At 41.3% G+C, this 24713-nt stretch overlaps 1 protein-coding gene across 2 annotated transcripts in view; it reads left to right on the forward strand.

The window, feature by feature from the left end:
- Positions 1–363: 363 nt before the first annotated feature.
- Positions 364–24713, forward strand: part of LOC137965079 (E3 ubiquitin-protein ligase PRT6-like) — a 48701-nt gene continuing 24351 nt past the window's right edge. For both annotated transcript variants that reach the window (XM_068811474.1, XM_068811475.1), the window contains exons 1-4: positions 364–747; positions 1179–2294; positions 22901–24084; positions 24197–24337. In XM_068811474.1, coding sequence (XP_068667575.1) covers positions 679–747; positions 1179–2294; positions 22901–24084; positions 24197–24337 — 2510 coding nt within the window. In that variant the 5' untranslated portion in view covers positions 364–678. The remainder of the gene's footprint in view (positions 748–1178; positions 2295–22900; positions 24085–24196; positions 24338–24713) is intronic.

Raw genomic sequence — 24713 nt, forward strand, 5'->3', positions numbered from 1 at the left:
ACCTTAGAAGAGAAGTAGCCAATAGCCAATAATATATCTATTGTTGTCTATTGAGAACAAGGAAACCAAATGATTATACGGGTTTTAACTTACAAGAGTGAGTATGACTAAAACCTAACAGGAAAAAATAGGAGATACATAATTTTGATTTGAGTAGATGTTAAACAAAGCTTAAAGTGGTAAAATATTTTATTTACAGATAATGAAATCCCTATAAATCGTCAAAAGGAAAGGAAAGAAAATATAATAAACAAACATTGCTCGAACACTTTAAGAGGAAATTCACCGTCCACTCAGCTAACAACAGCAGTCAGTACACGCGTAATCATGAGGGCCGAGGAGAAAAGGGGCCTGTCACCTGAAAATTAAATCACGGTGACTAGTTAGAATTTGGATATTTCATGAGCGGTGAACCGTCTCGAATCAGCAGACTGGAGTCGGTGATGGAAAGTGCGAACAAAATGGACTGAAAATTTATAAATGATGGAAACTTATAGAGAAGGAACGGCGGACACGAAGCGCATAAATGATTGGAAAGATTGGGGCTTCTTTGAATCGGTTTGATCTGTCCTGCATCGTCCGAGGATACTTACTTGTTTTCAATTTTGCTTCATTGCAACGCTGGGGCGTGGAAGATTAGGATCCAGCCGTTGGAGGTGCACGCATTGGCTGCGGTTTATGGCCGGCATGGAGGTAGACTCGCCCCCAGAACGGAATTCCTTCTCGCCTCAAGACCGTATCTTACAGGTACTGCCTTAGAACTCCTTACATTGAATTATGCCTCTTATTCTGAACTTTTACTTTCTGTTTCTCAGTCTACTCTTTTGCTTCATGATTGCTGGTTGTGTGCTTGTATGTGTAATTCTCTTCTTTGTTTTTTTAAAATAACAATTTAGAAAATAAGAAGTTGAAAGTCCTTGCTGCATTATCGTTCATGAATTTCTTCGACATTTTTGGAGAACTCTTTACGATGTTGTATATGTGTTTATACTGCTTGGTTACTTAGTTTTTCAGCTGTTCACATTTTGTTTATTCGTTGCAATCCTACCGTTTGATTTGTTATTCTCACTTTAACAGCATATGATTCCATGGTCTACTGAGGGCCTTTCATTTTTTTGAATTTTACTTTATTTGGGACTAATGCCTGGACAATGTGCTTTTGTGGATAACTACAACAGAGACTTGTCAGATGTGGTGTTTCAGAGAGCTACTTAACTGAATTGCAGCCTGGTTTGATAAAATTCGTTAAGGAGAACAAGTCTGTAATACCTCTGGTAGTAGCTGCCATCTTGCCCACTGAGATGGATGTTTCTGGGGATGTCCTTGAGGCTGCTCAGGCAGAGAGCTCTGGATTTCGACAGGGCCCAAGCATTAGAGGTCAGTATTGTGAAAGTTTTTTGTGGCTTCAATGGCTAATGTTTGAGGATGAACCTCAAAGATCTTTGCAAACTTTAGCGAAGATGGGTTCGGGCCAGAGGGGTGTTTGTGGAGCTGTGTGGGGTGAAAAAGATATTGCCTATCGATGTCGAACTTGTGAGCATGATCCTACCTGTGCAATATGTGTCACATGTTTTCAAGATGGCAATCATAAAGAACATGATTATTCAATCATGTATACTGGTGGAGGATGTTGTGATTGTGGGGATGTAACGGCATGGAAACGTGAGGGATTTTGTTCAAAGCATAGAGGGGCAGAGCAGATTCAACCACTTTCTGAAGATATATCAAGTTCTATGGGCCCAATCCTGGATGTCGTTTTTGGGTGTTGGCGGGACAGGCTATTATATCTGGAGAATGCTACTAGGAGAGATCATAGGGGCCTAGATGATTCTAATGTGCATGATAGGTTTGTGGGAAGCTTCTCTTCTGTTGCTACTGAAATGCTGCTTGACTTTGGTAATTGCAGTGAAAGTCTGCTCAGTTTTGTTTCAAAGCAGATGCTTCTCTCACCTGGTTTATTGGATGTGCTAATTAGAGCAGAGCAGTTCTTGAATAAATCTATTGTACAGAAGCTTCATGAGTTACTTTTAAAAATGCTAGGAGAGCCTATATTCAAGTATGAGTTTGCAAAAGCATTCATTAACTATTATCCAGTTGTAGTCAATGAAGTGATAAGGGAGGGCTCTGATGATGAATTTTCTAAGTATCCCCTCCTATCAACTTTCTCTGTGCAAATTTATACTGTGCCTACACTTACTCCACGACTTGTAACGGAGGTGAATCTATTAGGCATGTTGCTGGGATGTCTGGGGGAGCTTTTCCTTTCTTGTGTCGGAGAAGATGCCCATTTACAGGTAAGGTGTTTCTGTAATGTTTCTTTATTTAGTTTTCTTACTTCTCCAAACCAAAACTTTGGAAGCTTTTATTTTCTTCTCACTCTGTTTCAATATCAGAGCTCGTGGTTGCATTTTAAGATTACATCCTATGCTTCTTCTCCGAGAATTGAGTAATAAAGTTCAACTGATTATTCTGGTGCATGATGATAATTTTCAGTAGCTGTTTTTCCATGCCTTCCTCGGGTGCCCAAACATTCTCAATAGCTCTGTTCAATTTTTCCTTGACTTTGGATAGGACCCCTCCTATATATTTTGCCAATCAAAAGGGCAATAAAAAACAACAGTGAATTGGTATGCTAATTTCGTGTATTATGATTAAAGGAATGAGTGTAAAGCTTCCTGGACTTTGGATAGGACCCCTTCTATATATTCTTGTATTATGTGATGTCTTGTAGGATGATTCATTCTTTTCTATTATTGCAAGTGAATTTGGGCAAGATTGACCTCCATACTTCATCCAGTAAGGACTTACACACGAATTGCTTCATTTCTATGTTTACATTGCACTGTGTCCTGCTGGGCTTGAGTAAACATTAAGACATTCACCTGAAGATTCTCTGCTAACACCTCCAGTTTCAGCACTAGGGCTGTAAATGGGCTGGATTCATTCCGGCAGTTGGTCCGTTTCCAGATATCCAGATATCCAAAATCTAAAAATCCAAGAAATTGTCCAAAGTTGGATTTCCAAATCTGATCCATCAAATAATTCGGATAATATTCAGATCCAAAAACTTAATCAACCTTTTTCTTGAAGAAACCGAACCAGCCTTCAATTAGTCAAACTCCCCACCAGAGATGTAGATTGAATTATTGATGGGTCTCTAAAGGTTTATTTTTGTTTTTATGAGAAGTGTGAATTTATTGCAAGAAAAGGAACATAGAACAAACTAGGGAGGGGCCTCCCGTTACAATAAGAGATTGAAAGGAGGTACCTAATTTACCTTGACCATCAGCAAAGTCAGCAAAGTAGTTAGCTGCCCGGGGGACATGAGTCCAGGTACATTGTGAATTGGAGGCAATAGTACATATATCTAGAAAGTTGTACATATATCCTTAGCACACTAGTCAATAACAACCTTGGAGTCCCCCTTAATAATGAGTGGCCTAGAAAATCTATCGCGGAAGATAATGAGACCATTGAGAAGGCCAACAAGCTCTGTAGAGATGGAGTTGGAGATGCCAAAAGGACCAGCATAGGCAGCAAGGAGAGAACCATCTTCCGAGCGAATGCCGCCACCAAAGCCAGCTAAGATCGGGCTGTCCAAGGCACAGCCATCGAAATTCAGTTTGAGGGATCCAGGAGGAGGGGGCTGCCATTCTGCCATAGTGGCAGGTCGAGAGGGGCTGACCATTTGGGAAATTAGCCGCCAGTTACCTCTCAAGTGCATGCCTTGTAGGTGGAGAAATTCCTTCTTGGATAGGAGCCAGAGGATACCTGACCAGCAATGACATCAGCAAGGGACTCAGCATTTGTGAACTTGCACTGAAAAGGGCTTACAGTTCTGTTCTTTCCAGAGGGACCAGGGAATGAAACCTATGCAGTTAGAGAGGAGCATTTTTCCTAGCATGGGCAAACGTGAGCCTCCTGAAGAGATTGGATCATAGAGGGGAAGTCTTGGGGCGCAGGTTTGGATGCCAATCTGGTGTAATAGATTAGACCAAACACTCCAAGCAAAAGAGTAGTGTAGGAGAACATGGCTAACCAGTTTTGGCTCAATGCTCCAGGTTTGAGTTGCCACGCTAGAGGAGATTGTCAGTGGTTAGGATTTTATTCAGGCTGGCAGTCCAAATGAAGAACCAAGCATGTGGGTCCTTTTCTCCTCAGCGTGGTCAAGCTCGGAGATTTGGTTGAACAAAGATCTCTTCGTAGTAGCGGTTGCAAAGCGTCTGCTAGAGGACCAGGATCAAAGTTTGCCATTGAGGAGCTTGAGTTTGAGAGGAAACGCCCAACCAAGGTTGGCGTTGGGCAGGAGATTTTACCACCAATCCACGAAAATAAAATCAAATTGAGGGTCTCTCGGCCAGCAATTCTCAAACCTGAATGATTTGTTCCCCCTACATCTGAACATTGTGTCCAGGAAGATGGGCCAATGGTCCGAGCAAGCACGGTTGATTCGGAGGCTTTGCCTTAGAGCCGAAGCCAACTAGGATTAGCTAGGAATCGGTTGAGCTTGGATAGAATTGGCTTTTTTTGCTGGACCAGGTGAATTCTTTCCCAGAGAGGGGGATTTCCTCAAGGTTGTAGTTGGCAACAAAGTCAATTAAAGTTCGCATGGAGGATGTGATGCTAGTGGCTGGCCAGGATTTCTCATCACAGGAGCAGATCCCATCACTGGAGAAGATTGACAAGTTCGTCCCAGAAAGCCGCACGGTCACGATAACTGGTGGGACTGTAGATACTAGCAATTCCCCAAAGTCCCGATTGGCGGTAACAGAGCTGGAGATTGACAGAGTGGATGCCCGAGATGGACATGAGAACTTCAACGTCATTGGTGTTCCAGAGCATGAGCAGGCTGCCAGAGTGGGCCAGTGGCATTGATGGCAGTCCATTCAATGTCTAGGCAATACCAAAGGTCTCAAACACTGCTGCTCGCCAGGGATTGAGCTTTAGATTCCTGGAGAATGGCAATTGAGGGCTTATAGTAGACAAAGATGCTTCGGATAGTTGCCCACTTATGGTGCAAGCCAATTCCCTTGACATTCCTAAAGACAATAATCATCGTTGGGTTGGTTTGGGGATTTCAATAGACTCATCAACACTAGGGAGCTGACCATTGTAGACTGCACCGAATTTTTTAGCGAGCTCCATCATTTGATTCCAAGTCTCCTCGTTGTATTTGTGTTTCTCTGTTTGGAGGCCCACGATTAGTTGTTTGGATCTTTCGCTAGATGAGGGGAAGGAAATTCATCCGGAGGCTTGGTCAATTGGAATATGCAAGGGCTTTCTAAAGGGTTGAGCAAAGAAAAGATCAAGATATCAAAACAAGATAAAAGACAAAAGAGAAAATCTTACTGGTTGGCAAGAATGGAGATGATGAACTATAGAGCAGGACAAAGAAGATCAAGATTTTTTATTTTTTTTTTGCTTATCTCTCAGCATGGAGATAGCAAGGGAGGAGACCTGAGATGAAGATAATCACTGTTGTTGTTGTTGGACGAAGATGGAGAGAATTGGGATGAAGACTGTTGCTATTGCCAATGCTGGAGACGGAGAGATGGAAAGGGAAAGTAAAGTGGAATGATCTCAAACCGAGGCTGAAAAGAGTCAAATCTAAAACGATTCCCCATACAGAGGTACCTAAAAAGAGGGATCATTAAATAGGGAAACTGTTAAGAAAGTAAAAAAAATTCAAAACTGTTGGAAGATATTATGTAATTAGAGTATCATTGATGTAATTAATTTATGTTTTCTGTCCCTTCTTCATTCTTACTAGGGTGAAGGGTATAATTGTAATATTGTACTTTTACCATCTATAAATATAGCTTAAGGGGGAGGGTTTGGACTAAGTCCATTACCCTATTCTTCCTCCTCTTTTCTCCAAATTCGCCACACTTCCTCTTCTCCTCCTAAAACCTTCTCTTCACAACTCTTCTTCTTCTTCTCACCCCTTAATCCTTTTCTACTATGATTATACATCATGGAATCCTAAGTTTCAACATGGTATCAGTGCAGACAAATATCTGAGATGGAAAAGGAGAAGAAGATGGAGAAGAAAGGGAGGAGGAAGAAGAACAAGAAAAAGAAAAAAAAATAGGATTTTCTTTTTCTCCTCAAGTCTTTCTTTCCCAATTTCTGTTTTTCATTAGACGTTTTAACTCTCTTATCGTATGTTTCATATAGCAAATTATATACCGTTGGAAAGATATTTCAGTCTAGTTTCCAACTAAAAGAATCGTTGGAATAAGAATTTTCTAAAAAGAGAAATCGATATCTAAAGCAGCCGAAAAGTTTCACATGGCAACAGAAAGCTACTTTCGAGCAGTTTTATGCCATCAAGAATGAAACTTTATATGGAGAATTATATATCCAACGAAATATTTGTAAGTCTATTTTCTTACCTATTCAACGAATTCTCAATCTTAGTTTTTTGAATGGAGATATCGATCTCAGAAGAGTCAATGGTCATGCTGGCCACCCCTCCATTCCGGATGACCCCTTTTCCTCTCCTTCTGATTCCACCCCATCTCCATGGACACTCCCTCCTTCTTTACCTGATTTCCCTTTGGATCTTAAACCCTAAACCCTAAACCCTAAACTCCACCTATAGCGCCAGCACACAAAGAAGATGTTGATACTATTTTGGATGACAACATTGTGTTTACTAGGGAGTGGTGTGGTTTAACGTTTCTTAGTGCGATGGACAAGGCGACCAAATTCTGACTACACATGGTTTACTAGAGACACACTACAACAGTTGTATCCTGATTTGTTTGAGTACTACCAGAGTCAGTAGGAGTCCAACTCGACAGGGTTGAGTTTTTCCCAGCCCAAGAGAGTTGAAGGGGTCATCTCTTGTGTGCCACAAATTACATGAGTCAATACTCGGAGACACCGGACTACGACAAGACCCACTACGTTATGGTTGGGGAGTCAGACATTTAGGACAGATTAATTATTATTTTATCTTGTGTTGTCCTTAGAAGTAATTATTTTATTTGTTTAGGGTATTTTGGTTTTTACAGGCAATTTGAACATCAGGGGTATTTTGGTCATTTGAAATATTCTAGGGTTTTGGGTAGCTATTTAAACCCGTTACGCATGTAATTGAGATTATTGATTGATAGAATTGAAACTTTCTTCTCCCGCTGGTTTTCTTCTTCTTCCTTCTCTCTTCCTTTCTTCTTCTTTTCCTTCTTTTTTCCCCAATTCTGCCTTGTTGCAACTGCCTGACGCTGGTCCCGTGTCAAAAGGTAGTTTGCACAGAGCTCCATAGCTGGTGACATGCGCACCATTGATCTCCTCTCAAACCATACTACTGTAACACATCTCATATATATTTTCTCTGAGAAAGAACAATACATCGCTTGCTATGAGCAACTTCAATGCCAAGGAAGTACTTTGAGAGAGCCCAAATCCTTTGTCTGAAAATGTGTGACCAGATATTGTGCAACTTTTGTAATCCCATCAAAATTATCACCAGATAACACAATGTCATCTACATAGACAACCAAAACCACCATACCAGTCTTCCTTTTAAGTAAGAACATAGAATGATCACAGTGGCTCCTATAGAACCCAAACTGTAGTACCACATCACTAAACTTTTCAAACCAGGCCTGTGGATTCTGTTTAAGTCCATAAATAGCCTTTTGCAGCTTATACACCTTTCCTGTCTCCCCCTGAGTAACATACCCAGGAGGTTGCTTCATATATACTTCCTCATGTAGATCACCATATAGAGAGGTATTCTTCACATCGAGCTGAAAGAGAGACCAACCCTTATTAACAACCACAAATATTAAGGGGGGTTAGTCAACAAACTGGAAATTTGAAGTTCATCTTCATCTCATGACATGATCTTCATCTTCAAAATGGGTGTTAGTGTGGACAAGTTCATGTCCACTGGAAAACAATTTCTAGTGTTAGTGCCCCCAAATGAGGAAAACACAGAAAATAAGAGAATTAGTAACTTGTAAAGTATACTTAATTAAAATATAATACTTAAACATCAAATTAGGTAAAATAAACATTATTACTACACGAATAACTAATTTACTGTATAGCTAAAATATATTAAAGTACTAATTAATTTAATTATATATTATATTAGTTAAATATTACTGTTTATTGTACATTATAATACAGTAATTACGTGAGTTAATTACGATGTGGCTCTGATTGCAAGGGAGAGAGAAAGCTTGTAAATCACAACTGATGGTGAAGTTTCTCTTCTTCCCCAGAAGAAAGTTGTTCCTTTCAACTTAGCCATGGCCATGTAAATTTCCATTTCTTCTCCATGGGACTAACATTTATTGGAGCCTTACTGTGGAAAAAAAGGTTAGATGTTGCCCTATTCCAAAAACACATTCTAGTTGTCTGTTTTTTCTTTTTTGAAAACTTTCAGTCGTGTTTTAAAATTAAATGCAGAAGTAAATGCTCTCAAATTTCTTAGAGAGGCAAAGAAAACATTTGCACAAGAAGAATGAACCAATGTAAAGCTGAGATTTTTCTGAACATCAGAAAACTAAAATTTTCCATTGCACTTAGGAAACAGTTGTGTTTTTACACTGTGGAGAGCTCAGTGGGGAGAACATTATTTTGAGTAGGTATTAGAGCCAATGTCTGAGTTTTTATGACCCCCACGAAATTCTGGATATCTACATATATTGGAAGATTCTGAGAACAGCAAGGCTCCAATGTTATAAGGGCGGATTCCAGTATATGGGCCACCTCTCCTGGCGGCCACTGTCGCTCCGTACATATCTGCACAATAACATATCCATGGGAATATATATATCCAAAATATAAGCATTTGAACTAGACGCACAATAGGAAGTTGCAAATCATTCCCATCAGGATTGGCCTGCTTTACATCAACCATCAGGGGTACGGAAAGACATGAGTTAGTTTGATCCTGTTGGTTAAGAATGCCATGACTAGAATAATTAGCAGTAGCAGCAAAAGATTTGACTGCAAGAATAATTGCATCAATCCCACAAAGCCTGGTATCCACTGAAGCCAAAGCTTCCTCAAACTTCACATCAGGACTTTCTCCTTGCCTCAAAGAGGAGACAGTCTGAAAATAACCAAAATTATCTAGCTATGATCTCCTTGGACTGCCAGTGAATCTCAACTCTTAAGAAGCAGGAAACTTTCCCCGATTTTTTCTTTAATGACGAAACCTTCATCACTGATGCAAACAAAAACAATCCTATAACGTCAATTACCTGCATGGCCATGTCTACCATAGCCCAGGCTTTTCCTCTTGAACTATCAAGAATTTGAACCACGAGAGATCCAGAATCTTGATTGAACAAAGCAGACTGATCAAAAGACAACCCAGGGGGCCCCAATGGATAGGACTTAAGCCTACTGAATTGAGGTTCTGAGTTTCCATGAAATGTGTTGTGCTCTTTCAGAGCAAGAAGGGCAGCACAAACCTCAAAATGGATTTGAAGAATGTAATAGGAATATAATTTTAACAGTTGAAATCAGTATGCCAAATATTGACGATGGTACGAACAAGAAAGATACTTGCCTGATCATCAGCATTCTTGAGCTGTGTAACAACTTGGGCATGTTGAATTACGAAACTCTCATTCTTCTGGTTTAGAGAAACATCCTCGTTGAGGTTCCTGATCTCCCTCAACAACGCGTGCTACACGTGATTCAAAAGCAAGAGAGTAATAAGCTAATGTAACATGATAATCCCAAGCATGAGACCAGACAAAGCACAAACGAAGAGGAAGTGTTTTCAATTCAGTAGGTCAAATAGTCAAACATAAACACAAATATCCTTTTTTAAGTGCACAACCAGATGATCCACATGAGCAGGATAAGAGACCAGAAAACAAAACACCAATAAATTTTATCGCCATCATCAGAGCCTTTTTGGAGGTCAGCTTTGTTTCATTTGTCTCATCTGCTAGAAACATGAATCCAAGTGAAGCACCAACAAATAAAACAAAATAAAAAAATATTAATCTTGGAATGATGAACATCACTACAGTTCACCTTTTTATCAAGTGCACTAGCAACATCAGTGAGAGCCCAATTTGTGCTATACTACATGGACCATAGGCAGCCTGTGCTGCAACAGCCTCATTAAGAGCAGCTTTAGCCTGTAAAACCGAATCAATCGTGTCCCTCTGTCAAAAAGAACTTTAGCTCAGATATTCCTAACATGAGTTGTTTAAATAACATAACAACACAACAAGGTAAAATAAGAAATGGAAGAAACATTAATATTGATGGTTTGAGAACTGATGTTTTGCTAACCTTTGCCTGCTTCATCAATACATTAATGGGATAATTTGTTGAAGGCACACTAGACAATCCCTCAACGTTCTCTAAAGTCTTGCCGGAACCAAGTTTCCAAGAGCCCTCAAATTCCAACTCTTTATTTTCTAAAACTGTCTCCAAAGTGCTCCAGGCGTGTTTTCCAGGGGAATTAGAGGCATACAGTCCATATCCCGAGGAAAAAAATTACGAGAAATCAGAAAAAATATTTCATAAGTACTTCCTACTATTAGACACCAGCCAAACACATGGACCTGATTGTCAAACCCCCGTTACAAACAGAGTAAATCAATCCAAAAAGAAATTAAAAATTAAATCAAATAAAACACTAATTTAATGAAAAAAAATTAGGGTTTAGTCATACCTTCTGAAATTTGGGGAAAACCGAAGCTGAATGGGGAAATCAATGCCTAATCGAAGTAGAAATTAAGCAATCGATGCCCAAATGTCAAAATCGAAGAAAATCGAAATCGAAATGGGGAAATCGAACGAAATCGGAAGGTTTTTTGGGGGAAAGGAGAATAGTGAGAGAGAGACGGGAGTGGGAGGCTGAAAGGGAGAAGAGAGAGAAGAAAGGGAGGTCGAGAGGGATAAGAGAGAGGGAGAAGCAAGAGAGAAAAACGGAGAGCGAGTCCGAGAGAAGAGAGGGAGGCAAGGAGATGAGAGAGGGGGTGCGAGAGAGAGGGCGAGTCCGAGAGAAGACCGAGAGACGGAGGCCGGAGACGAGAGGGAGCAGAGACGGAGGGCGGAGAGGAGAGTCCGAGAGAAGAGAGGGAGCAGAGATGTCGAGGGCGCAAGGAGACGAGAGAGGGGGTGCGGGAGAGAGGGAGGAAAAAATGGAATTGAGGATGTGTGAGAGAGGGGGGTGCGAGGAGAGAGAGGGAAAAAAAAAAAAAGGTCGCGGCGCGCGTCCTTCATCTGGAAGAATTGGAAAAAGGGACAAAAAATAGATGAAATTTTTTATAACGTGGAGATGAAGTCCCGCTTCATCCCCAACATCCAGATGATATAAAAATTTATGGTTAAGATATTCCAAACCATTGTTAGTACGAAGCACATGAACACAAGCACCAAATTGATTTTTTATTTCATTGAAAAAGTTGAGGAATACATCAAATACTTCGGACTTCTCCCATAGGAGATACACCCAAGTGACTCTACTAAAATCATCAATGAATGACACAAAATACTTAAAACCAAATGGGCTAGGAACCCGATATGGACCCCATACATCAGGGTGGACTAATTCAAACAACTTGGTGCTTTGACTAGAATTAACTAGGAAACTAGAGCGACGATGCTTTCCCGGCTGACAGGATTCACAATCAAATGAAATATCGGTTGGCAAAGAAGGAAAATATTGACACAACTTAGTTGGTTAGGGATGTCCCCAGCGCAAATACCACAAGTAAGAAGAATCTGTAGTAGTGAGAGCTACAACTCAAAAAATGGATACATCGTCTAGCATTTAGAGCCCTTCCCTTCTCATGTCATGAACCAATCGTCCTCTGCATCTACAAGTCTTGTAACCTTGAACAGTTTAAGGATTTAGTTATATGACTTACAGACAAGAGATTAACTAGAAACTTTGGTACAAATAAAACAGAATCTAATGATATTTGTGGAATAGTGTGAATTATACCCTCCCCCTGAATGGGAGAGGTGGATCCATTACCTAAAGTAACTCGACGATATGAATGAGATGGACTAATGGATTGAAATAGGGAGGGCATACATGACATGTGTATAGGGGCTCCAGAATCAATGATCCAAGAGGGGGAATGAGACAAATTCAGTGCATTCATACCTGTACTAGCCATCGTGGCATTCGATGAGGAAGGAGGAGCCTTGATAGTCTGAGAAGTAGTAGATGAAGTAGTCAGTTGACCAAGTCGTTGTAATAATTGCTGGATTTCCTCATAGGATCTAGTGTACCGTCCTTATCTGTGACTGTAGAGTTGGCCGAGGTAGGCTTACCAATTTTTTTTCTAGTATTTATTAGAAATATGATTAGTCTGTTGTGGACTCAATAGCACACCGAGTCACACAACGAAGGAGGCAACAAGAACTCACTCAATAAGATTTATTTCTTATATTACTTTGAGTAAGATTTATTTCTTATATTACTTTGAGTAGGATTTATTTCTTATATGGTTTTAAGTAGGAGTTATTTCTAATTACTTTTATATGTAGGGGCATTATGGGAATTATTGTAACCCTAACGCTAAAACTCCATGACGTGATCTATTTAAAGGGAAAGAATGAATGAATGAAGCAAGCTTTGAGATTTTAGAATAACCTAGTGTAAACAGGCTGAGATCACCTCTTGATCTCGAGTTTAGGGTTTACTCCAAAAATCCAACCTATCCTTCACCCTCCATCCTCATCCATATTTGTCCGTCTTCATCCTTCATCATCAATAGTTGGAAGCGGAGCTTCCTGTCCCTTTTCCGAGCCCAAAGAGAGGGTCTTCCCTCCTCATCAGCGTCAACAGCAATCAAGGGATTCTAATCCTCTTGACAAGCAGAAAAGTAGAGAGCTTTCTGCTTCTTCACGTGAAGAAGTGGTGCTGCTGCTCCTAGCATGGCGCCTGCAAGGAAGGAGAGAAGAATTAATTCATTCACGTGGGCCAAGGCTTCTACAAGCCAGGCTGAGCATTCCAGCATGAGCAGCAATCAAAATCAGGGTTGAAACCCTGATTTCCGTGAGCAACCAAAGGTATCTCTTTCAGTCTTTCTCCATGTGAATTATTTCCATTCTAGCTATAACTTTAGACTAGAGTGGATTCATAAAAGGGAGACTGATCATGTGTGGAAGATCAGTCAAAGAAGGGATCTTTAACCCTCCTTACCGAGTCCAGCAATTCAGTACCAGTGCTGGATTCACACATCCCACGCCGTGTTACTCGATCCATGACCCGGGACCGTAACAACGTGGTATCAGAGCAGGGTAAGATGGGGGATACTCTCAGCAATGAAGAAATCCAAATTAGGATACAAAAGATAGAAGATAGCCTTGAAACAGCACAACCAATGTTGGGGAAGGTTTGTGGTTTGGAAGAAGAGATGAGCTGAGTCATCAGCATGCTAACTGAGCTGAGGGCAGAGAGACATCAGAGTCCAGAGGTGAGAGAGGTGGCTCAACCATATCACAGAAGAGGGGAGCAGTGGCCTGGGCGCACTACTGTCCAAGGACCCTAGCATGGAGGCACAGTTCCAAGGTACACCAAAGAGTTTCCCTCTTTCAATGGTTTAGTTGATCTCTTAATTTGGTTGCATAGGTGTGATTTTTTTTTTTTAAACCAAGGGACTACTGAATGGAATAGGTGCAACTAGGAGAATTTTAAAATCTATGCATAGTTAGATTTGGCTGTCCCGCCAACAGCAACCCCCTGGGGGAGTTAGTCCTATTGCGATAAACTGGTTCTGTGGAACAATATCAAAAACTGTTCCAGGAAAAGTTGGCTCGTGCTGGTGAGAGGGTATTGGTTGACCAACAGGTCTCCCTATTCACAGCGGGTCTCAATGAGTATTTACGGCTAGAGGTGGAGCTCCTTATGCCTACGGATTTAGCTCATGCAATGAATATGGCTCGAGCAATGGAACAACGACAACAGTTGCAGCAACGTAAGCCGGGTTGGTCGGGTGAGAGGAACACTTCCTCCACTTGGCAAGGACACCGCTATACTTCATCTCAGGGAGCATCTCCAGTAGCACCATCCTTCAGACACACTCCGACTACGACTCGGGTAACCGATCCCCGCCCTGGTAATCCCCTACCGAACTTTATAAAAAAATTAACGAGTGCGGAGATGGCAGAATGGCGGTCCAAAAATTTATGTTATAAATGCGATGAGCAGTATCAGGTGGGGCACCAATGTAAATGATTGTTTTGGCTCGAGGTGGCGGATTCAGAGGATCCAAAGGAGCCAGAGGATATTATCGAGGAGGAACCACCGGAGATATCCTTGCATGCTATTACTGGGCAAAAATCGCCTAACACAATGCAAGTCCGAGTTCATGTCATCGGCCGAGAATTGGTGGGACTAGTCGACTTGGGGAGTACACACAATTTTTTGAGTTTGACAGCCGCACAACACCTTTAGCTCCATATACACCCTCATCCGACAGCCACCGTCTCAGTGGCCAATGGCGAGAATTCCCTAGCTATGGGATAAGTAAGGCAGCAACTTTTTCCATTGGCTCTACTTCGTTTAATGCTGAATTTTTTGTTATTTCCTTGGCTGGATTTGATATGGTATTAGGCATTAAATGGTTACAAACGTTGGGCCCCATTCTGTGGGACTTTTCGACTTTAACCTTGAGCTTTGATTTGGCCGGAAGTCGGGTGCTCTTACAGGGCTGTTAGGTGGACAGGGCCCACCGCATGCACACTTTGCAGACACAGGAACAGCCTGACAGTACTCGTGATGGTCTGGTTGAGGAGTTCTTTGACCTCTTCCAGGAGCCTTCGGGATTGCCTCCCCTGAGGCACTGTGACCACAGGATCTGTTGAAACCAGGATCTGAGGTAGTGGTCGTGCAACCGCACCGTTACCCACACCTTCAGAAGGGCGAGATAGAGCGTCAGTGCCAGGAGATGTTGAAACAAGGTCTTATTCGTCCCAGTCGCTCCCTGTTCTCTTCACCCGTCTTACTTGTGAAGAAACATGATGGGACATGGAGATTCTGCGTGGATTGTTGGGAGTTGAAAGTGCAGACAGTGAAAGACACGTTTCCGATTCCGGTAGTGGATGAGCTCCTGGATGAGTTACATGGGTCGTGGTTATTCACTAAACTCGACCTCCGTTTGGGATACCATCAGGTCCGGATGCACCCCTCTGATATCGAGAAGACGGCGTTCCGCACAAATCATGGCCACTTTGAATTCGTCATCATGCCGTTCGGGTTATCCAATGCACCCTCCACTTTTCAAGCTTTGATGGAGGAGGTATTTAGCCCCTATCTTCGAAAATTTGTTCTCGTGTTTTTCGATGATATTCTTACATATAGCAAGTCGGTTGAGGAGCACTTGGCACACTTGAGGATTGTTTTCGATTTGTTACGAGCACATCAGCTCTATTTAAAACATTCCAAGTATTCTTTTACGGCTTCACATATGGCTTATCTGGGACACATTATCTCACATGAGGGGGTTACGGTGGACCTCGAGAAGATCCGAGTTATTCATGAGTAGCCGAAGCCACAGTCTTGTTCTGCATTACGGGGTTTTTTGGGTCTTGCGGGCTACTACCGCAAATTTATTCAAAACTATGGGCCGGTGGCAGCACCATTGACCAATCTGCTCAAGAAAAATTCCTTTATTTGGAATGAGGAGGCTACCCAGTCGTTTGCGGCACTAAAATCTGCTCTCGCATCCACACCAGTATTACAGCTTCCCAATTTTGACGAATTAGTTGTGGTCGAGTGCGACTCTTCGGGCATGGGCATTGGGGCTGTTTTGCAGCAGCTGGGCCATCCTATTGCATATTTTAGCAGACAGTTGGCAGTCCGCCATCACAAGCTGACAGCCTATGAGCGAGAATTGATTGGGTTGGCCAAGGCGGTCCAACATTGAAGGCCTTATCTATGGGGCCGGGGTTTTCTCATACGCATGGATCACTATAGCCTTAAATTCCTACTGGAACAACGTTTGACGACGTCGCCACAGCAACACTGGATCAGTAAGTTGTTGAGGTTTGACTTCTAGGTGGAATATCATGCGGGGAGATTGAATAAGGCGGCAAACGCCTTGTCGTAGTGTTTTGAGTATCAGCAGTCGGTCTATTCGATCAGCCAGCCGAGATTTCTCATCCTGGACTTGGTGAGAGATGCACATGCCACTGACCCTGTACTGCAGGAACTGCATCAAAAGATTTCAGAAGGGACAATGAATTCGAAGTGGTCCATCTAGGATTCACTTATTTATTACAAGCAGCGACTTTTCCTTCCACCTGAGTCCGAGTTGATTCCAGCTATTCTCTCAGCCTACCATGACAGTACACACGAGGGGATACAGAAGACCTTGCACAGAATTCGAGCTGATTTTTACTGGCAAGCCATGAAGCCCTCTATTGCGACTTATGTGGGCGACTGTCAGGTCTGCCAGCGCAACAAAGCCAAGCACTTGAGTCCAGCCGGTCTTTTCCGGCCTCTGGCCCTTCCTACGCAGGTTTGGGCCGACATTTCGATGGATTTTGTGGAAGGTCTACCCCTGTCCTCCGGCAAAACCGTACTTTTCGTGATGGTTGATAGATTCTCTAAGTATGAACATTTTATACCGCTGGCTCATCCTTATAGAGCAACAAGGGTTGCTCAGACTTTCCTGGAGCAGATAGTCCGCTTACATGGCATTCCAGAATCCATTGTGAGTGACCGAGATGCAGTTTTCACGAGCACCTTTTGGTGGAAACTCTTTCGCTTGAGTGGGACTAAATTGAAGTTCTCCTCCGCCTATCATCCGCAGACAGACGGGCAGACAGAGGTGGTGAGCCACACCATCGAGATGTATCTACGGTGCTTGGTGGGTGATCGTCCGCGACAATGGGTTCAATGGCTTCGTGGGCCGAATACTGTTACAACACTTAGTTCCACTCTGCCTTGCAATCCACTCCTTTTCGGGCTATATATAGCCGGGATCCACCTCGCCTTCTCTCGTACAACCCAGGGTCCACCCGTGTGGACGCGATTGATCATGCACTCAAGGACCGGGATCTGCTGCTACAGAATATCACAGAACGGCTACGATGCGCCCAAGTTCGGATGAAGGATGTCTACGACAAAGGCCACCGTGAGGTCTCTTTTGAGGTTGGGGATTATGTGTAGCTACGGCTCCAGCCCTACCGCCAACAGTCTCTTGCGGGACCTCAACGACATAAGCTCTCTCCCAGATTTTTTGCCATTCCCCATTCTTCGACGCGTGGGACCAGTCGCCTATCAGCTCAAATTACCAGACACGGCCAAACTTCATGATGTGTTTCATGTCTCTCTTTTGAAGCCACATTCCGGGGCGCACCCTACATCCACTCCATTCCTACCACCGGTTAATAATGGCGAGGTTATTCTTACCACTACTGCGGTGTTACGTGCTCGGCTGACCAATGACCATTGGGAGATTCTCGTTCAGTGGACGGACACTGACCCCGACGCTGCAATATGGGAACGTGTAGACATCTTCCAACAAGTCTACCCAGCTTTTGAGCTTGAGGACAAACTCTTTCTCTAGGGGGAGGCAGATGTTGTGGACTCAATACCACACCGAGTCACACAACGAAGGAGGCAATAACAACTCACTCAATAAGATTTATTTCTTATATTACTTTGAGTAGGATTTATTTCTTATATTACTTTGAGTAGGATTTATTTCTTATAAGGTTTTAAGTAGGAGTTATTTCTAATTACTTTTATATGTAGGGGCATTATGGGAATTATTGTAACCCTAACCCTAAAACTCCATGACGTGATCTATTTAAAGGGAAAGAATGAATGAATGAAGCAAGCTTTGAGATTTTAGAATAACCTAGTGTAAACAGGCTGAAATCACCTCTTGATCTCGAGTTTAGGGTTTACTCCAAAAATCCAACCTATCCTTCACCCTCCATCCTCATCCATATTGGTCCATCTTCATCCTTCATCATCCATAGTTGGAAGAGGAGCTTCCTGCCCCTTTTCCGAGCCCAAAGAGAGGGTCTTCCCTCCTCATTAGCGTCAACAACAATCAAGGGATTCTAACCCTCTTGACGAGCAGAAAAGTAGAGAGCTTTCTGCTTCTTCACGTGAAGAAGTGCTGCTGCTGCTCCTAGCTTGGCGCCAGCAAGGAAGGAGAGAAGAATTAATTCATTCACGTGGGCCAAGGCTTCTACAAGCCAGGCTGAGCATTCCAGCATGAGCAGCAATCAAAATCAGGGTTGAAACCCTGATTTCCGTGAGCAACCAAAAGGTATCTCTTTCAGTCTTTCTCCACGTGAATTATTTCCATTCTAGCTATAACTTTAGCACTAGAGTGGATTCCTAAAAAGGGAGACTGATCACGTGTGGAAGATCAGTCAAAGAAGGGATTTTTAACCCTCCTTACCGAGTCCAGCAACTCAGTACCAGTGCTGGATTCAGACATCCCACGCCGTGTTACTCGATCCATGACCCGAGACCGTAAAATAGTCCTACTACAATGAACACAGTTCCGATCCCCCTGATCATTATAGCCACGACTACGGGTAGTGTAAGAGTGACCTCTACCTCTATTATTACCACCATGAAACTAACCATCAGGCTTACCTGTAGAAGACTGAAGGTTGGAGTAGCTGCTTCTAAGAGAGTTCCACCTGACTCATTCTTATTTACAACTGCACCTCCAGCTCAATGAACTCTGTTAAAGTTTTGCTCAACGGTGGTCACATCCTCATTGACTAACAACTGGGCTCTAATAGCATCATACTCAGACCCCAAACCATCCAAAAATTGTGCTATTTGAATCTGATTTTCTTTCTACTAATGCCTTCAACATTTGTAGTAAAAGGATGAAATGTTCTAATCTCCTTTTAGTACTCCCCTCATCTTAGTGAAATAATCTGTCACTGATCTACCTCCACGCTTCATATTAAAGAACTTCACATATAACTTATAGATCCTTGAAAAATTACTTTCTTGAGACAAAATGAAAGCCAAGATAGTTCACATTGCCTTAGCATTACTGCAACTCAAAATCTGGTCATTAAATTTGGATTCCATACTGTTGACCAACCAGGTCATTACTAAATTATCTTCTGCCACACAATATTCAGTAACAAGCATTGGGGGATCATCGGTTATATATTTTGCCATTCTTCTGGCCTTCAAATACATCAAAATTGATCTGAACCAGTTTACATAATTTGATCCATTCAACCGGATCGTAGTTATCTGAATAGACTGAGAGAATTTCACATCTGAGCTCTCAGCAGTCCTCTGGACAGCAACCCGTGTGCTGGAATTAGCTATTAAATATTACCAAACACTACAACTCAGAGCATCAATTAACAAAAGGAAAACACTTTCCCCAAATTTCTATGCTTGCGCATTCAAATGGGCCCCACATCGAATTCAATTAGGGCAATTCAATAGCCAATTCACTCAATTTCGAACCAATAGTGATCAATTTCAGCAATTGAGACCATAAATCGATGAAAGAATGACCTAATTGCAAGAAATCAGGATGATGCAGGCTATATGGATGATGACACAAGCATTGGGTTGATGACGTAGGTAGATTTGAGAAATTTCCTCAAATTGGGATCATCAAACACTTCTAAATCCCAACAATCAATCAAATAAAAGTGTACTCATTAGCTAATAGGCTAAGATTGGCAGAAAAAGGGAAAAATTGAAATTTTTACCATACTAGTCTAGAAATTTGGGAAAAACCTTCAAGGAGATTGCTGAAAATGGAGAGAAGATCCACAAAATCGAAAGAAACCTGTCCAAGACTTGCGTTACTACTCTGATACCATGAAAAATATGTGATTTGGGGAGAAAATAGAAGAGGAAAAAGAGTTCTGGAAGAGGAGGAACTTTGTTGCCTTGGAAACCAAGCCAGAAAGGCCCGTCCAACTTCTCTATAATCAGGGTTAAGTGAAAATTTACAAAAGGACAAAAATGCCCCTCAATACTCAAAATTACATATTGCCTAAAATACATGTCTAAATTGAATGAAAATTTTACTAGAGATAAAATAAGACATTCTCTTTCTAAAAGCCATATAATAAGAGAAAAATGTAAAGTGGAGAATATGGAAAATGACCAAAATACCATGGACTTGTTTTTTAACACTTTTTGAGTACGGGAGTATCCAAGAAACACACATTTCATTGATCTAGGTGACAAGTTGTCATTAGATGAACCAAATACATGGACATAGCAGGCAGACCCAAAAATTTTAGGACAGAGTGGAAATAACACACAATTGGGTTTTGAAAATTTGTAGTGGGGCCCCTAGAACATGAAGGCATTTGGTTTACGAGATAGCAGGTCGTAAGAACCATTATCCCTAATAAGACTTTGAAACCTGCATTTGGAAGAGCAAAGTTCATGCAATCTCTAGAAAAAGATTATACTTACGATTGACTACATTTCACTGTGGAGTATACATACACAAAGAATGATGAATAATGCCATGAGTTTGACAAAAGAAGTGAAACTTATGATTCATAAATCTGAGTTCATTACTAGAACGAAAAATGCAAAAGGGAGACACCAAACTGATTTTTTATTTGACTATAAGCATCTAATATTTCAATTTTCTCTCTTAGGAGATATACCCGTGGTTGTCCTACTAAAACCATCATAAAAGAGAGTATTGGAGACCAATGATACTAGGGACTGTTAACTTGTGGAGCCTAATTAACGTCTTACGCTGAGTCGGTATGCAGATTGACCTAATTTGGGGATTTCACACTTGTATTAAGGTTGCGCTAGTTTTCTCTTTATATTTGGAGGCGTTGTTGTGAGGGTAATTATCATTCGGAGAAAGATCATTAGTTGCGGCTGAGAGAGGTTCGAGAAAAACACTTGAGTATGTGCGATTTCTCTTGTAAACAATTTCTTCGTAGTGAATTAATACAACGGCGAGAGACAGGATGTAGTCTCACCTTGAGGCGAACCTGCATAAATCTTGTGATTTTCGTACTTGTTTTTCCTTCTTCTGTGATTATTAATCGTCTCGTTAGTATTGAGTTAGGGCGTCTAATTCCTAATAGGGACTTGACAGGAAACCAAAGTATCAACTATCTCAAATAAATTGGTAGTACAATAATGCTGACACAAAGAAAGGACAAGCGATGGTGCTTCCCAAGTTGACATGATTCACATTGAATAGATAAAGTGCACGAAAATTTTGGAAACATTTGACATAAAGTGGGTGGAGAGGGATGTCTTAGCCGTAAGTGCCACTGGAAAGGTGACACATTTGCTTGAAGTGTTGAAGAAGATTGCAATGTTGAACTCTCTAAGTGGTAGAGCTCTTAATAAGTAGGGAAATGTTACTAAACAATTTGAAGACAGTAATTTGACTAACAGATAGTAGGTTAACGGAGAACTTGGGAACAAACAAAACCGACTCCAAAGGCAAGTATGAAGTAGGCTGAATTTTCCTTACTCCACTAATAGGTAAGATAGAACCATTAGCAAGAATAACATGTCTAGACATAGAGGACTGATTAAGACTAGTAAATATGGAGGGCATACTTGACATGTGAGTGGATGTACTAGAATCAATCACCTATAACTTAACAGGAGATGCATGGAAAGTAGACATACCTAAACTAGCCATAGTGACTGTGGCTGTGACTGTCGGGTCATTCGGCTATGTAGATATGCTAGATGAGGTCAATTCCACCATCCTTTCTGCTTAACTGCTGAAGTTCGTTTGGAGCACCTAGAATGATTCTCATAGGATGCCTAGATGGGCTTGCACTACTTTCACGAGCTCAAATTAGCTCAAGCAGGCTTATCGAACTTATCCCAACACATATAAGGGAAATGATTATTGCGCTCGCAGTGAACACACTTTTTGTCACTTCTACTGTTAGCACACCCTCTACCATGAACATACCTTCTCTTCCTCGGCTTCTATTACTCTCCCCACATCCTTGGGGAGCCTCTAAACAACCCTTTGTTGGCTAAGTTGTAAGGGCAACGACCTTTCTTCCCTTGTTATCCTTGTGGTCTGGTGTAATCATTGCCGTCTCAGCATGAACCACTCTGTTAAATGACTTCTTCAGTATAGATTTATCACCATCAGCAGATAATTAGGCTTGAATTGCATCATATTCGAGGCCTAATACGTCCAAAAACTTAGCCACATGAATCTTGCATATACCTTTCTTGTTTCCCCTTCTTCTTTATGAATTTCTTTCTTGTTTGTAGTAAATGGTTGGTAAACACTAATTTCATGTAATATACCCTACGACTCACCAAAATAATGAGTAACAGTTTTGTCTCCTCTTTTTAGGTTAAAGAATCTTGTGTACAACCCCTTACACCTTTGAGAGATTGCTTTCTTGATTACAGATGGATTCAAGAGTAGTCCATATTTCTTTCGTTGTCTCACAATAACTAAAATACCCCTACACAAGCCCGTTTGTTGAAGAGATCGTAGATTAAAAAAGAAGAGAAATCCTATGTGAAACCCTCGACAATCAGATCTTAAAGCTCTGAAACTATGTTAAATTGAGAGATTAAGGAGTAGAGAGAGAGAAGAAAGAAAATAGAAAGGAGAAGAGAGCTGAGAGAATTGTGTGGCAATATACATGCCCTTCACCTGGAGGATGGCTTCTCTTTATTAATATTCACTTAAGTGAAAATAAAGTGAAAAATACAGAAATACCCCTCTGCATTAAAATTTCTGTCTCCATATATACTTTTCAGCAATTTAATGAAATTGGAATATAAAGCTCCTGTAAATATCTGAGCTTACTATTAACCTAGAGGGACAATCTGACAAATATAAAATTACTAAAATGCCCTTTTTCACATAATTTAACAACTTTTTATCTTTTTGGGCCATCAAATCACACTTTTAAGAATTATTTATTCTTTCTCTTTGTTACATCAATTTCAAGCCTTTTTTTTCAGGTTAACAGGTGGGCAAACTTATATGAGATCACCCTGAGAATCATTACAGATATTCGCTTTATAATGAGTCATGCAGAAGTTCCAAAATATGTGGTTCATGAGCTTCCTGAGGTATCCAGGACCTGGATGAAACTTTTGTCTCTTGTCCAAGGTATGGATTCACAAAAAAGAGTGACGGGGCTCCATGTAGAGGAAGAAAATGAAAATACACAGTCTCCCTTCGTACTTGGGCTCTACATTGGAATACTCCACTCTCTTTTGGTCACTGGGGCCTTTTCAGCTGCTGTTGCAGATGGAATGAAAGATAACGCTGGCATTTCTACTGCAAACATTGGTGAAAATGATGATAATATTTTCCATGCAAAAATTGGAAGGCTCTCCCAAGAACGTTCCTTCTCTAGTTTACTGGGTTTAGCTTCACAAGTTCCATCTTCTGTTCATTGGTTAATCTATGAGTGCCTCAAGGCCATTGAGAATTGGTTGGAAATTAGTACTGCTTCAGGAAGGTTCCTAAATTCTTTCTTGCCTGGGTTGAGTAGAACCAGAACTGACCATAAGTTAGTTGTGAGAAAATCATTGTTGAAGATAAAGAAAGATAAAAGTGCTACAAGAGCGTATTTGGCACCATCTCTGTCTGGAGCAGCTACTAGATCAGGTGGTTCAAGTGAAGTTCATAAGAGGTTTGGGAGACTTCAGAATGTGGAGTCTGAAGAGAGGGCAGCAGCAAGAAAGGGTGATAATTCAATAACTGACATGGATGATGAGAACAGGATTTTTGATGATTTGACTGCGGAAACAGTCGATACCATGGATGTGGACTCTTTTAGTCTTTTGAGTTTGAGAGTTTGGCCAGATATTATTTATGATGTTAGTTCTCAAGATGTATCCTTTCACATTCCATTGCATCGACTACTATCACTATTGTTGCAAAAGTCGCTGAGAAGATGTTGTGAGGAGTGTGCATTGATGGAAATGTCAAATTCCCCTTCTACTCAGTTGTCAGCCCAATATCATAATTTCTTTGGGAAGATTTTACCAAATTGTCATCCAATTGGCTTTTCAGCATTTGTGATGGAACATCCCCTCAGATTAAGGGTGTTTTGTGCTCAACTACGTGCTGGCATGTGGCGCAAGAATGGTGATCCCGCCCTTGTCAGTTATGAGTGTTACCGTTCAGTTCGTTGGTAAGCCAGTAATGCTTACATTAACATTAACTTCAAGGTCTATATGACATATGTATGTACTGGTAAATTGTTGACATTAAGTGTATCTGACAGTTTCACTCTACTTGCTCAGGTGTGAACAGGGTCTAGAGTTTGATCTATTTCTGTTACAATGTTGTGCCGCTTGGGGCCCACCTGACTCATATGTGAAGAGGATTCAAGAAAGATTTGGGTTATCAAACTATCTTTCTTTGAATCTTGAACGGCCTAATGAGTATGTTTTTCTCATCACCAACCCATTGTTAGTAGTACCAATTGAGTTTGATCTTGCAAAGTATGAATGCGTTAGGATCTTTTTTTGAGTTTTCAGGAATTTATTTTTGATATGGGCAAGTTATTCGGAGAACGTCTGTGGAATTCTCAAATAATGGAACTGACTTGCCCATCTCCAGTGTCTGAAAATGGGGCACTTCAGGGTCTTGGAATTGGAGTTTTTATGTTGAGGCCAAGGGGGATTTGGCTAGAATAGTTCTAAACCAGATTTCGTAATGTTTTGGTCACATTATAATAGGCATATCTTGTCTTTCTAAGTTACAGTTTCTTTTGTTTCTTTGATTTGTTGGGGGAGGAGGTCATGTTTTAGAAAGGTT

Source organism: Aristolochia californica, unplaced genomic scaffold (assembly GCF_029961685.1).
Source record: "Aristolochia californica isolate CCGP_79_NKW_82.1479 unplaced genomic scaffold, dmAriCali1.0.hap1 SCAF_5, whole genome shotgun sequence".
NCBI lineage: Eukaryota > Viridiplantae > Streptophyta > Magnoliopsida > Piperales > Aristolochiaceae > Aristolochia > Aristolochia californica.